The sequence below is a fragment of the Nerophis lumbriciformis genome, linkage group LG01 (assembly GCF_033978685.3).
Source record: "Nerophis lumbriciformis linkage group LG01, RoL_Nlum_v2.1, whole genome shotgun sequence".
Classification (NCBI taxonomy): Eukaryota; Metazoa; Chordata; class Actinopteri; order Syngnathiformes; family Syngnathidae; genus Nerophis; species Nerophis lumbriciformis.
Window position 1 is genome coordinate 35,072,745 of NC_084548.2, and position 15,915 is coordinate 35,088,659.

At 43.1% G+C, this 15,915-nt stretch overlaps 1 protein-coding gene across 1 annotated transcript in view; it reads right to left on the minus strand.

The window, feature by feature from the left end:
* The window catches only part of cttnbp2nlb (CTTNBP2 N-terminal like b), a 47,644-nt gene that overhangs the window by 5,504 nt on the left and 26,225 nt on the right, over positions 1-15,915 (minus strand). Inside the window, exons 3-4 of the mRNA XM_061980274.1 lie at positions 6,282-6,533; positions 941-1,048 (exon numbers count right to left, since the gene is read on the minus strand). Of these exons, the coding sequence (XP_061836258.1) occupies positions 941-1,048; positions 6,282-6,533 (360 nt within the window). The remainder of the gene's footprint in view (positions 1-940; positions 1,049-6,281; positions 6,534-15,915) is intronic.

Here is a 15,915-nt window from a genome sequence, read left to right on the forward strand (position 1 = left end):
CTTAATTTAAGAATATTTTTCAACATATTGAGCAAAAAGGTCTCCTTTTTTTTTTTTTCTACCAAGAAAAGTGCACTTGTTGTTAGTGAGAATATACTTATTTTAAGGTATTTTTGGGTTCATTGAAGTTAACTAATTTTACTTGTTTTGGAAAGTCTTGACAAGCCAAATTTTCTTGTTCTATTGGCAGATCATTTTGCTTAGTTCAAATAAAATACCCCTAATTTTTGTTTTGTTTTTCCTTGTTTTTGAACACTGACTTTTTGTAGTGTATGTTTAGCAAATTCATTTGTTCTGCAAATCTACAATGGACTCTTATCCTTTATCTATGGTATGTTGTTCATATTTTTTAGTAAATGAAACCTATATTCAAGGATAATTAAAGGGTAACTTTGTTACTTCAAAAGCTTGGTTGTGTTATAAAAGGAATACGATGGTGATGCAACATAATCTTGAGTGCATGTGGTTGTTGGACATATAAACTTAACTTGGGCAACTGGAATTGGACAATAGTCTTACATAAGGCCATAGTAATCTTATGCCGCGCCTGATATTGTGCTCACTGTGTGTGCATGAGATGACCTCATATTGGACCATGATCTCACGTTTCCTGAGGCCATAAACCCCAGGCAGGACTGCTAAACAATGGGCTCTTCCTCATCTGTTTCCTCTGTGAGGGCCATGTGCTTGTGCATAATGTTGCCTGTGTATGTTCTTGAACTTTAACAGGCTTAACCCTGCCTGCCCCACTGAGTTAGACAATGGAGCCCCACTGATGCTTTCCTGCTTGCTACAGTTTCAGTCGGAGAGGGAAAACAGACAGAAAGTAGAGTAGAATAAGACAAATGGAAGCAAAAGCAATCTCTTCTCTCTGATCATGCATCAGCAAGTTGAAGAGTGAAACACAAGCATAACCAGATTGAGTATGTGTCGGTCACACCTGTTGCAAGAGGTTGTCTCTCTCTGTTTGCAGTATCAATGAGAAATTGTCCCTCTGGGTAGATTCATGGGCATGCCGCTGTTTCTCCTCCACTAGATCAGCTATCATCTGGGAAACACAGAACAATTGGATAACATTATAGGAGTGAAAAATCTGAAAATACTTTGTCTCCAACTAATCAAGCTGCACAGTAGGGCTTAATTACATATAAATAATTAAAATGTCTCACTCATTGTCAGCCTTTTTCATGATATGAGTTATTTGATTAGAAAAAAGCTATGATTTATATTATGTTGCTTTGCTTGATCGTTAAATGTGTGTTATTAATACAAATTTATCAAATCCGTACGGCATGGAGAGTGTGGAACTTTAAACACGTGGACATCGGCACGGTTGTTGCAATGAAGCATACGATAGTGGTAGTGCAGTGATGTCAAAGTCAAGGCCCGCGGGCCGGGTGAATGATCTATGGTCCCCGGGATGATATTTGATTAGTATTAGAACCGGTTCGCAGGCCACGGCTGCCTGCTTTGAAGGAAGTTTGTTTTTGTCTGTGAGCCTGTTGAAACATGTTTTCACTTGAAAGTAGTTATAGAGCCATACAAAAATGTTGGATTATTCATTTAATCATTAAATAAAATACAGTACACTCTGTTAGGTCTTGGTTCCTTAGGTTATGTGCAATCATTTTAATATGTTTTAATAAACATTGAACCAGTCTGGCCCTCGGGTTGTAGCAAATTAGTTTTTTTGGCCCTCTGATGTATTTGACTTTGACATCCCTGTGGTAGTGTGTGGGTGGCGTTATCTATGTGGCGGCAAACAGCAAATCACTTTTTAAATTATGAAGGTTAAGGCAAACAAAACAATTTTGTTTATTTCAAGTACTTGAAATAAAATACGCATTGAGGCTATATAGCAGGGTTTTTTTTAACCTTTTTGACCTTGGGGTCTAACTTTTCCACGACAGGGGCCAAGGGGACACTCAAATATTAACACTGAATTAGTCATCTTACTCTTAATTTTAATCGTATTCAATAATAATATCTAACCTACTGTACTTACAGTTAACAACCTTTACAAAGGATATGGAACCATGTGTTAATCACAAATATTTGTATTTATTTAATACACGAAACTTTGGTTTAGGTCAGGCTGATCAGAAAAATAAGTACTAACCAAATATACTGCATAAGAAGGGACACATAAGTAACTGACAAAAATAAGTTTACATACAATTATCCATCCATGTTGCGCTAAAATAATTGAACCAAATTAATACTGAATATGTTTCTTAACTAAACTGTTGATAAAATAAAAAAGACAAATTTACCAATTTAGTCATAATTTTTGCCTTTAGGAAACTTTTCCATGACTTTAGCTCCAGACTTCTTCTGTCCATCCATCCATCCATCCATCTTCTTCCGCTTATCCGAGGTCGGGTCGCGGGGGCAGCAGCCTAAGCAGGGAGGCCCAGACTTCCCTCTCCCAGCTCTTCCTGTGGGACCCCGAGGCGTTCCCAGGCCAGCCGGGAGACATAGTCTTCCCAACGTGTCCTGGGTCTTCCCCGCGGCCTCCTACCGGTCGGACGTGCCCTAAACACCTCCCTAGGGAGGCGTTCGGGTGGCATCCTGACCAGATGCCCGAACCACCTCATCTGGCTCCTCTCGATGTGGAGGAGCAGCGGCTTTACTTTGAGCTCCCCCCGGATGGCAGAGCTACTCACCCTATCTCTAAGGGAGAGCCCGCCACCCGGCCGCTTGTACCCGTGATCTTGTCCTTTCGGTCATAACCCAAAGCTCATGACCATAGGTGAGGATGGGAACGTAGATCGACCGGTAAATTGAGAGCTTTGCCTTCCGGCTCAGCTCCTTCTTCACCACAACGGATCGATACAGCGTCCGCATTACTGAAGACGCCGCACCGATCCGCCTGTCGATCTCACGATCCACTCTTCCCTCACTCATGAACAAGACTCCGAGGTACTTGAAGTCCTCCACTTGGGGCAAGATCTCCTCCCCAACCTGGAGGTGGCACTCCACCCTTTTCCGGGCGAGAACCATGGACTCGGACTTGGAGGTGCTGATTCTCATCCCAGTCGCTTCACACTCGGCTGCGAACCGATCCAGTGAGAGCTGAAGATCCTGGCCAGATGAAGCCATCAGGACCACATCATCTGCAAAAAGCAGAGACCTAATCCTGCAGCCACCAAACCAGATCCCCTCAACGCCTTGACTGCGCCTAGAAATTCTGTCCACAAAAGTTATGAACAGAATCGGTGACAAAGGGCAGCCTTGGCGGAGTCCAAACCTCACTGGAAACGTGTCCGACTTACTGCTGGCAATGCGGACCAAGCTCTGGCACTGAGCATACAGGGAGCGGACTGCCACAATCAGACAGTCCGATACCCCATACTCTCTGAGCACTCCCCACAGGACTTCTCGAGGGACACGGTCGAATGCCTTCTCCAAGTCCACAAAACACATGTAGACTGGTTGGGCAAACTCCCATGCACCCTCAAGGACCCTGCCGAGAGTATAGAGCTGGTCCACAGTTCCACGACCAGGACGAAAACCACACTGTTCCTCCTGAATCCGAGGTTCGACTATCCGGCGTAGCCTCCTCTCCAGTACACCTGAATAGACCTTACCGGGAAGGCTGAGGAGTGTGATCCCACGATAGTTAGAGCACACCCTCCGGTTCCCCTTCTTAAAGAGAGGAACCACCACCCCGGTCTGCCAATCCAGAGTTACCGCCCCCGATGTCCACGCGATGCTGCAGAGTCTTGTCAACCAAGACAGCCCCACAGCATCCAGAGCCTTAAGGAACTCCGGGCGGATCTCATCCACCCCCGGGGCCTTGCCACCGAGGAGCTTTTTAACTACCTCAGCAACCTCAGCCCCAGAAATAGGAGAGCCCACCACAGACTCCACAGGCACTGCTTCCTCATAGGAAGACGTGTTGGTGGGATTGAGGAGGTCTTCGAAGTATTCCCTCCACCAATCCACAACATCCGCAGTCGAGGTCAGCAGAACACCATCCTCGCCATACACGGTGTTGATAGTGCACTGCTTCCCCTTCCTGAGGCGGCGGATGGTGGTCCAGAATTGCTTCGAAGCCGTCCGGAAGTCGTTTTCCATGGCTTCCCCGAACTCCTCCCATGTCCGAGTTTTTGCCTCTGCGACCGCTGAAGCCGCACACCGCTTGGCCTGTCTGTACCTGTCCGCTGCCTCGGGAGTCCTATGAGCCAAAAGAACCTGATAGGACTCCTTCTTCAGCTTGACGGCATCCCTCACCGCCGGTGTCCACCAACGGGTTCTAGGATTACCGCCACGACAAGCACCAACTACCTTGCGGCCACAGCTCCAATCAGCCGCCTCGACAATAGAGGCGCGGAACATGGTCCATTCGGACTCAATGTCCAGCACCTCCCTCGTGACATGTTCAAAGTTCTTCCGGAGGTGGGAATTGAAACTCTCTCTGACAGGAGACTCTGCCAGACGTTCCCAGCAAACCCTCACAATGCGTTTGGGCCTGCCAGGTCTGTCCGGCATCCTCCCCCACCATCGCAGCCAACTCACCACCAGGTGGTGATCGGTAGAAAGCTCCGCCCCTCTCTTCACCCGAGTGTCCAAAACATGAGGCCGCAAATCCGATGACACAACTACAAAGTCGATCATGGAACTGCGGCCTAGGGTGTCCTGGTGCCAAGTGCACATATGGACACCCTTATGTTTGAACATGGTGTTCGTTATGGACAATCTGTGACGGGCACAAAAGTCCAATAACAAAACACCGCTCAGGTTCAGATCCGGGCAGCCATTCTTACCAATCACGCCTCTCCAGGTTTCACTGTCGTTGCCAAATGAGCATTGAAGTCCCCCAGTAGAACGAGGGAATCACCCGGGGGAGCACTCTCAAGTACTCCCTCGAGTGAATCCAAAAAGGGTGGGTACTCTGAGCTGCGGTTTGGCGCGTAAGCGCAAACCACAGTCAGGACCCGTTCACCCACCCGAAGGCGGAGGGAAGCTACCCTCTCGTCCACCGGGTTGAACTCCAACGTACAGGCTCTGAGCCGGGGGTAAACAAGAATTGCCACCCCAGCCCGTCGCCTCTCACTGCCGGCAACGCCAGAGTGGAAGAGAGTCCAGCCCCTCTCGAGAGAACTGGTTCCAGAGCCCTTGCTGTGCGTCGAAGTGAGTCCGACTATATCTAGCCGGAACTTCTCCACCTCGCGCACTAGCTCAGGCTCCTCCCCCCCCAGCGAGGTGACGTTCCACGTCCCAAGAGCTAGCTTCTGTAGCCGAGGATCGGACCGCCAGGTGCCCTGCCTTCGGCCGCCGCCCAGCTCACATCGCACCCGACCTCTATGACCCCTGCTATGGGTGGTGAGCCCATTGGAGGGGGGACCCACGTTGCCTCTTCGGGCTGTGCCCGGCCGGGCCCCATGGGCACAGGCCCGGCCACCAGGCGCTCGCCATCGTGCCCCACCTGCGGGCCTGGCTCCAGAGGGGGGCCCCGGTGACCCGCGTCCGGGCGAGGGAAATCTGGGTCTTTGTTTTTTATTTTTCATGGAGGTCTTCGAGCTGCTCTTTGTCTGATCCCTCACCTAGGACCAGTTTGTCTTGGGAGACCCTACCAGGGGGCATAAAGCCCCCGGACAACATAGCTCCTAGGATCATTGGGACACGCAAACTCCTCTACCACGTTAAGGTGGCAGCTCAGAGAGGAGAGACTTCTTCTGTTCGTTTAATATTGTCATTGCTGCCACTAGTGGTGGAAAAGTGTACTACAACTGAGTACTGCTGCGGCCTATACGGACAGTAAACTGAGAAACAGAATTTTTTTGGCAGCCCCTATTGGAAGCACTGCTATAAAGTGTGTTTTATCCAAATACTCGATTAATTGAAACTAATTAATTGCTAGATTACTTGATCAATAAAATAATCGTTAGCTGCAGCCATAATATCATCAATGGATGGACTCTCTCTAAAAACCTAATAGGAACCCTTTGGAAAAATTCCTACCAAGCATTAAAAAATAAGGTTGAGAACCCATAATAATAATAACAGAATGCTTAGTATCTTTTAAGTTTTACATATTTTACCGTTCAACTCTCCATTAGGGCTGCAGACATCTGCAAGACCTCAGCATATACCGCAAAGCCTTGGGTGATTCACTTCCAGTGTTGAAAACATGAAGCACAAATCCATATTCACCCGCACAATCAGCATATTGTACGAGCATAAGCCTCTTTGTGACGCTTGCAGGGTTTTTTAGAATCATGACAACAAGCAAACTGAAATGCTACTGGGTGAGCATTTACAACCTAAAAACGTACCTTTTTGTGTCTGCTCTCAGTCGCTGCCAACTGTCTCATCATCCTTTCCTGCATCCTCTTACAGTGGGCCATGACCAGTTTCAAGACAGCTAAAGGATTTGGGCCCACTGCCTGTTCATGCAAGTGTGCATGAGTTTGGGCAAATGTGTTTTGGTTCTTAGTTGCATTGCCGTCCCGTTGTAAGGCCAGAAAGGGATCGCTGAGGTCATATTGGCCATAACGCTCCTGGATGAAAGCATCTTTGTGTTGAGCCTAATGGACACAAACAGCAGATGTTGAGATGTTTAATTCGCTGGCATTCACAACGTTTCCATGCATCAAATCATTCTGATTCCTCAAATAGTTAGTTTTTTTGTATTTTCACACCTACATGTAAAGTCCCAGTGTCCATGCACACTCCCTAATGCAACTATTGGTCATACCCTGTGTGCTTCCCGTACACTTATTTCCTTTTAGCGCGATTAAATGTATTACTTTTTCGGTTGACCGATGACGCCCCACCAAAATAAGTAATTTGCGGCGCCATTGAAATCAACAGCCGAGCTCTGTTGTACCTGTTGTCTGCTGTAATATTGACACATATTACAAATATTACGTCTGTAATGGCTATGCTGATTTTAAATAGTAGACAACATCGAGGAATGATCTAAGAATGCGCTACAAACATGACACTATTACCAAGAATGTCTCGGAGCAGATGCAAGTCCAAAGCAAAGAAAGACAGGAGAAAGCTGTTTCTAAGGAATTTTGAGATGGAGTATCATGGAAACAAAACTTGAATGTCTTGGAGTTAATAAGCGCTGTGGATTGATAGGAGTTTTAAATCCAAAGGAAAAGACTGTTCTTGCCTGTTCCAGATAATGGTTGCTATTGTTGTGTAAAAGCTTGCCAGTTGTGTGGAATACAGAGTTATTGCTAACCAGTTTGGAGTTCACAAATGCAGTGTGAAGAGTTCTGTGTACGCTTTATTCTGTACCTTGTAATATATATTCCTTCTTCATTCTCTTTCATCTCATTTGCTTTTCGTTTGGGAGTCTGCATGAAGCCGACCTTCTCCACAATACTTGCCAACCCTCCCGAATTTTTCGGGAGACTCCCGAATTTCAGTGCCTCTCCCGAAAATCTCCCGGGACAACCATTCTCCCGAATTTCTCACGATTTCCAGCCGGACTTAAGGCACACCCCCTCCAGGTCCGTACGGACTCGAGTGAGGACAGCCTGTCGTCACGTCCGCTTGGCCAACCAAAAAGTAACCACAGAACACAGTGTTCTGTGGTTACATTTTGTTTGGCCAACGGTTTACGTTGTATTGCGCACCCTGACGGCAAGTGTGGGAGTCGGTTCTGAAGTATGAAGTAAAGAGACGTAACTTCATCACCTCGCCTGGTTATTGACTCCAACACAGAATATTACACTGCCCATACCTATGCTCCTTCAAATGCTGTGCTACTGGCTGCAAAGCATTGCACTTTCAAATACAACAATGAGTAGAGAGGAGTGTTGTGTGTATATGTGTAAATAAATGAACACTGAAATTCAAGTATTTCTTTTATTTATATGTGTATATATATATATATATATATATATATATATATATATATATATATATACTGTAAATATATATAGCTAGAATTAACTGAAAGTCAAGTATTTATTTTATTTATATATATATATATATATATATATATATATATATATATACATATATATATATATATATATATATAAGAAATACTTACATTTCAGTGAATTCTAGCTATAAATATACTCCTCCCCCTTAACTCCTCAACCGGGTTGTATTCCGCGCATTAAGAATGGTGCATGCGCCATACGAAGACTCCCCTCTGGCGTCACACACCCACTCGAGTGATCGTTTTTTCAAACACATAATGCAGGTGTGTTTGTCTGACTTTTTAAAAACCGAACACGATCTTATTAAGTTGTTTCAATGGGTTGTAGAATGATTATTTAGAGCCTAAGTTTTAATGCACTGATTTAGTGCATAGACATGTATTGACTGATACACAGACAGGTAGTAATCTGGAGACACAGTATGTACTACAGCAGGGGTTGCTAACCCGTCAATCGCGATCAACCAGTCGATCTTGGGGACTCTACTGGGCGATCTCAAAATCGTTAAGAAAAAAAAATTATTAACATGACATCAGTGACACCCCTAACCGGAGAGTGACCAACACACCCTCCAACAGGCAAACATTTTAACCCCTGAACAAACCTTCCCGCCTCGTCTCTGTTCAGCCTCAAATCCCCCCCATCTCTCCGTACCGCGGCTACAACCCCCCCCGAGAACGGCCGCACATGACACCCCATCACCTTGCAAACGTGCGTTGTAAGTAAGGCTGAAACGACGCGTCGACGTAGTCGACGTCATCGGTTACGTAAATACGTCGACGCTGTTTTTGTGCGTCGGCGCGTCGCATATTTACGTCACACTACTTTACTGTCATGGCGGAGCGCAAAGCAGACGATGCGAGCAAGGGGAAAAAAACACGCCAAAAGTCGTCAAAAGTGTGGGAGTATTTCAATAAACGGCCTAATAATGTTGTTGTATGCACACTGTGTCGAGCGGAAATGGCCTATCATAGCAGCACAACGGCTATGAACGAACATTTGAAAAGAAAACCCCCGACAGCGTTCTTGCCATCACCATCAACAAGTCAATCGTCCGCGTGCGTATACGTTGTCATTATTACACAAAAACATGAATGTGTCATTTGTATCTGCGTTGTAAATTCATAAACTAAAGCACCGTTTCGCTCTGAGAGGCGCGTTTGGCGTGCCTGTTCAGTGTTTACAAAGACGCGCTCCTCTTTAACGCTGTGGAGAGGCGGCGGCGGCGAGCGAGCGGCGAGGCGGGGCGCGCCGGGAGCGACGCCGCAATCGTGCCCAGGTGCGCAATCTGCGCAGTTGGAAGAGAAAAGACTTTGTGTAAAATTAAAAGATTGTAAACCTGGCAAAGCCGTCTGGCGTTCAGTCTGTCGGTCCTGAAAGAACCTCACGGCACAAGACGTGTCACAAACGCTAACGTTAATTAGTTGTGCAAATACCTTTTACAACATTAACTGTTACATATACTATGTACAAACGAACAATTAACTTTCACTTTAATCATACTATCATTGTTGTGTTATTAAGCAAAATAAGCAATACTTTTACTTTTGTTGAAATGTTTACACTGTACACTTTTTTGTATTGGATGTTTAGCTTTATTTTTGCACATTTTAGCAAATAAGCAATACTTTTACTTTTGTTGAAATGTTTACACTTGTTACAGAATATTTCCGTTTTGCACTTTTTTGTATTGGATGTTTATCTTTATTTTTGCACATTTTAAAGCAAAATAAGCAATACTTTTACTTTTGAAATGCTTATACTATTCCAGAATATTAAGATTTGCACTGGATGTTTACTTTTATATTTGCACATTAAAAAGCAAATAAGCTACTTTTAATTTTGTTAAATGTTAAAAGTTTTAAATGTTTACATTGTTACAGAATATTTTGTCATGTTGTTGTCAATGTTGACCAGAGGTGGGTAGTAACGCGCTACATTTACTCCGTTACATCTACTTGAGTAACTTTTGGGATAAATTGTACTTCTAAGAGTAGTTTTAATGCAACATACTTTTACTTTTACTTAAGTATATTTATAGAGAAGGAACGCTACTTTTACTCCGCTACTTTTATCTACATTCAGCTCGCTACTCGCTACTAATTTTTATCGATCTGTTAATGCACGCTTTGTTTGTTTTGGTCTGTCAGACAGACCTTCAAAGTGCCTGCCTTACTGGTGACGTTTCACTTCGTTCCACCAATCAGATGCAGTCACTGGTGACGTTGGACCAATCAAACAGAGCCAGGTGGTCACATGACCTGACTTAAACAAGTTGAAAAACTTATTGGGGTGTTACCATTTAGTGGTCAATTGTACGGAATGTGTACTGTACTGTGCAATCTACTCATAAAAGTTCCAATCAATCAATCAAAAGTGTGAGGGAAAAAAGATACTTGTTTTATTTCAACCGTACCGTCAAAAGCCTCAAGACTGACCGCACATGAGGACGTTCCTGTCTTCACAATAAAAGTGCCGCGCCATCGCGCCTGCGCTTTCAAAACAAGAGTCTCCGAAAGCCAGGGTAAACAAGCTAGCAAGCTACGGAGTTTGACGCCAATATATTTCTTGTAAAGTGCATAAAAACGAATATGGAAACTGGACAAATAGGATGCCAAAAACCCACCACTTTCATGTGGTATTAGACAGAAAGGAGGAACTTTTCTTCTCCTCCATTTGAAAACGTGGACGTTATCATCACGACTGTCTGATTACAATCAATGCAAGTCATCAGAATCAGGTAATACACCAACTTATATTCTAGTCTTCATTAAAGAAAGGAATCTATATGTTAAACATGCATGTATATTCATTAAAACACCTTTAACATGTAAACAAAAACAGCAAAATAAATACTTATAAATTATATACTGTATATATCAATGTATATGTATGTATGTGTATATATATATATATATATATATATATATATATATATATATATATATATATATATATATATATATATATATATGATATGAGTGTGTATGTTACTCATCAGTTACTCAGTACTTGAGTAGTTTTTTCACAACATACTTTTTACTTTTACTCAAGTAAATATTTGGGTGACTACTCCTTACTTTTACTTGAGTAATAAATCTCTAAAGTAACAGTACTCTTACTTGAGTACAATTTCTGGCTACTCTACCCACCTCTGATGTTGACTGAGTGGCCATACTTTTTTTTTTGTAAATAAAAGCCATGCCTTTTGAAAAAACTGGCCTACATTTATTTTTTCCTCTTCATTTTAAATTAAAAAAAAAATCGGTAAAAGGAAAAATAATCTATAGATTAATCGAAAAAAATAATCTATAGATTAACCGATTAATCGAAAAAAATAATCTATAGATTAATCGATAGAAAAATAATCGTTAGCTGCAGCCCTAGTTGTAAGAAGGTCTCCCCGTTCATGCCCTCTTTATCACAGAGGAAAAACTTGCCAGGTGAACAGCTGATTTTACTACTTCCAGCATTAACGTAAGACAACCATGTGACTCGTGTCCCATATGTGACCACAGGATGAACAATTATGGTACTAAGACTGGCCATAAACAGTTAGCTTCTACAGCAGAGGTGCCCAAAGTGCGACACAGGGGCCATGTGTGGCCCGTGACACGTTTTGTATAAATATACATATATATATATATATATATATATATATATACATATATATACATACATACATATACATACAGGTAAAAGCCAGTAAATTAGAATATTTTGAAAAACTTGATTTATTTCAGTAATTGCATTCAAAAGGTGTAACTTGTACATTATATTTATTCATTGCACACAGACTGATGCATTCAAATGTTTATTTCATTTAATTTTGATGATTTGAAGTGGCAACAAATGAAAATCCAAAATTCCGTGTGTCACAAAATTAGAATATTACTTAAGGCTAATACAAAAAAGGGATTTTTAGAAATGTTGGCCAACTGAAAAGTATGAAAATGAAAAATATGAGCATGTACAATACTCAATACTCAATACTTGGTTGGAGCTCCTTTTGCCTCAATTACTGCATTAATGTGGCGTGGCATGGAGTCGATGAGTTTCTGGCATTGCTCAGGTGTTATGAGAGCCCAGGTTGCTCTGATAGTGGCCTTCAACTCTTCTGCGTTTTTGGGTCTGGCATTCTGCATCTTCCTTTTCACAATACCCCACAGATTTTCTATGGGGCTAAGGTCAGGGGAGTTGGCGGGCCAATTTAGAACAGAAATACCATGGTCCGTAAACCAGGCACGGGTAGATTTTGCGCTGTGTGCAGGCGCCAAGTCCTGTTGGAACTTGAAATCTCCATCTCCATAGAGCAGGTCAGCAGCAGGAAGCATGAAGTGCTCTAAAACTTGCTGGTAGACGGCTGCGTTGACCCTGGATCTCAGGAAACAGAGTGGACCGACACCAGCAGATGACATGGCACCCCAAACCATCACTGATGGTGGAAACTTTACACTAGACTTCAGGCAACGTGGATCCTGTGCCTCTCCTGTCTTCCTTCAGACTCTGGGACCTCGATTTCCAAAGGAAATGCAAAATTTGCATGGTTGGGTGATGGCAACCTGGGCTCTCATAACACCTGAGCAGTGCCAGAAACTCATCGACTCCATGCCACCGCCGCATTAACGCAGTAATTGAGGCAAAAGGAGCTCCAACCAAGTATTGAGTATTGTACATGCTCATATTTTTCATTTTCATACTTTTCAGTTGGCCAACATTTCTAAAAATCCCTTTTTTGTATTAGCCTTAAGTAATATTCTAATTTTGTGACACACGGAATTTTGGATTTTCATTTGTTGCCACTTCAAATCATCAAAATTAAATGAAATAAACATTTGAATGCATCAGTCTGTGTGCAATGAATAAATATAATGTACAAGTTACACCTTTTGAATGCAATTACTGAAATAAATCAAGTTTTTCAAAATATTCTAATTTACTGGCTTTTACCTGTATGTATATATATATACATATATATACATACATACATATACATATATATATATATATATATATACATATATATACATACATATATATATATATATACATACATATATATATATATATATACATACATACATACATACATATATATATACATACATACATACATATATATACAGTTAGGGCTGAGCGATATAACGATATACGCGATCTATCGCCAGTTTGTCTCTGTGCGATATAGAAAATGACTATATTGTGACATCGAGTACACGTTTTCACGCAGTTGCTTTTAGCTGCGGGCATTACACTACAGGCTCTCCTCGCTCTTTCCTTCTCACAGACAGACAAGCGCACCTTCTTACATACGTCACATACGTATACGCCCTCCTTGAGCAGAGAGGTAGCAGCATGGGTTTAACATTAGCTGTGATGCTCGCGGAGTGGTGTGGTTAGGTTAATATTAAAATTAAATGGTATTAAACACATGTTATTACCGGTATTATAAGTATAATTATTCTAGGTTAAAATAATAATGTTAGGGTTCAGACAAACACAATAAAACTTTAATAATATTAAGTACAGTATGTGAAAATAGACACCACAAGACAAGTGAGGATTGACCTGCAGATAACATGTTGTGTGAGTGTGCACAAAATCTGTGCAGGGATGTTTTTGTCAGTGTGAGCATAGGCAGATGGTCTTTCCCCTCAACCAAAACACAAAGAGATGAGGGTGCACCCCCCCCCACAAAAAGCAGATGTTAATTCTTCCCCAGGGATGCAGGCGTAAACGATCAGGCCATGAAATCAAAGAGACATGTCAGCTATAGGATTATGCCTTCGCTTTAAAATAGATTTTCATCTCAAACTAGGCATATTTATCCTGGAAGAGCCAAAGTTGTTAAACAAATGACAAGAAATGAAGGGTGACTTTGCAGTCATGTAATTCTGAAACACTACTGAGATCCAAATACCACGCGCTAAACAGCAAGTGCGAACTATAAAATAGGGTGTACTATTGTTGTTGCGTGATGCGTGTGATCTACTTACAGAGGTGGGTTGAGTCGCCATAAAATTATACTCAAATACAGTAAGCGTACCGTTACTTTAGAGTAATTTGACTCAAGTAATAAGTAATCATCAAAATAATTATTTTAGTAAGAGCAAGTATTCTGTGAAAATAAATACTCAAGTATTGAGTAACTTGTGATTTATTCAGGAGCTATTTTTAATGATTCTTAGACTACAACCGTGTGTGTGTGTGCATGTGTGTAAAACATAAATATAATTTACAACTTACTGCAACGTGTTTTCTGTAGTTGTGTGGAATACCCGTTGATTTAAATTTCCTACTACACAGATGAGAGTGCATATTATAATGGTATTTTTCCTCATTTGTAAGTACAAATTGAATAGTTGCGCTGCCTTGTCTGACATCATGTCATTTTTATAGTCAGTATGTTTTCATGCACTAAATTAGTCTGACTTGTCAAATAATTCAGTTTCTTCTATTTTCAGTTACATTTAAAGTTCTAGTTTCCATGTGTTATCTCTAATGTGACTGTTGGCCATACGCAATGTGCGTCTCGCACACTAGGGGGGGGGATTGTGGCCATTTCAGCTTGTTATGCTATGTGTGAATGTAAATACTGTGGAAAGAGAATGCTACCTGCTAATTATTAGGGACGTCAAAAAAATAATTGCGATTCTCAATCAATTTTTAAAAAAAATCAAAATTCGATGTAAAAAAAAATATATATATATATATATATATATATATATATATTTATTTAAATCTGTCCTGTCCAGCCACTTTAGTAAATGTTTGAGTAGAATTTTATCAAACAAAACAAGTTTTCTTTTAAGTAGTATAGGAATTTATCAGTGCTGTTAATCTATTTTATAGAGGAATGTAGTTAATCACTCCTCTCTGAGCTGCCACTCCTCTCTGAGCTGCCACCTTACCGTGGTAGAGGAGTTTGCGTGTCCCAATGATCCTAGGAGCTATGTTGTCCGGGGGTTTCTATTCCCCCTGGTAGGGTCTCCCAAGACAAACAGGTCCTAGGTGAGGGATCAGACAAAGAGCAGCTCGAAGACTTCTATGGGAATGAAACAACAAGGATTCAGATTTCCCTCGCCCGGACGCGGGTCACCGGGGCCCCCCTCTGGGGCCAGGCCCGGAGTTGGGGCACGATGGCGAGCGCCTGGTGGCCGGGCCTGTCCCCATGGGGCCCGGCCGGGCACAGCCCGAAGAGGCAACGTGGGTCCCCCCTCCAATGGGCTCACCACTCATGGGAGGGGCCATAGAGGTCGGGTGCAGTGTGAGCTGGGCGGCAGCCGAAGGCAGGGCACTTGGCGGTCCGATCCTCCGCTACAGAAGCTAGCTCTTGGGACGTGGAACGTCACCTCGCTGGGGGGGAAGGAGCCTGAGCTAGTGCGCGAGGTAGAGAAGTTCCGGCTGGATATAGTCGGACTCACCTCGACGCACAGCAAGGGCTCTGGAACCAGTTCTCTCGAGAGGGGCTGGACTCTCTTCCACACTGGCGTTGCACGCAGTGAGAGGCGACGAGCTGGGGTAGCAATTCTTGTTGCCCCCTGGCTCAAAGCCTGCACGTTGGAGTTCAACCCAGTGGACAAGAGGGTAGCCTCCCTCCGCCTTCGGGTGGGGGGACGGGTCCTGACTGTTGTTTGTGCTTACGCACCAAACAGCAGTTCAGAGTACCCACCCTTTTTGGATACACTCGAGGGAGTACTGGAAAGTGCTCCCCCGGGTGATTCCCTTGTCCTACTGGGTGACTTCAACGCTCATGTTGGCAACGACAGTGAAACCTGGAGAGGCGTGATTGGGAAGAATGACCGCCCGGATCTAAACCCGAGTGGTGTTTTGTTATTGGACTTTTGTGCTCGTCACAGATTGTCCATAACAAACACCATGTTCAAGCATAAGGGTGTCCATATGTGCACTTGGCACCAGGACACCCTAGGCCGCAGTTCCATGATCGACTTTGTAGTTGTGTCATCGGATTTGCGGCCTCATGTTTTGGACACTCGGGTGA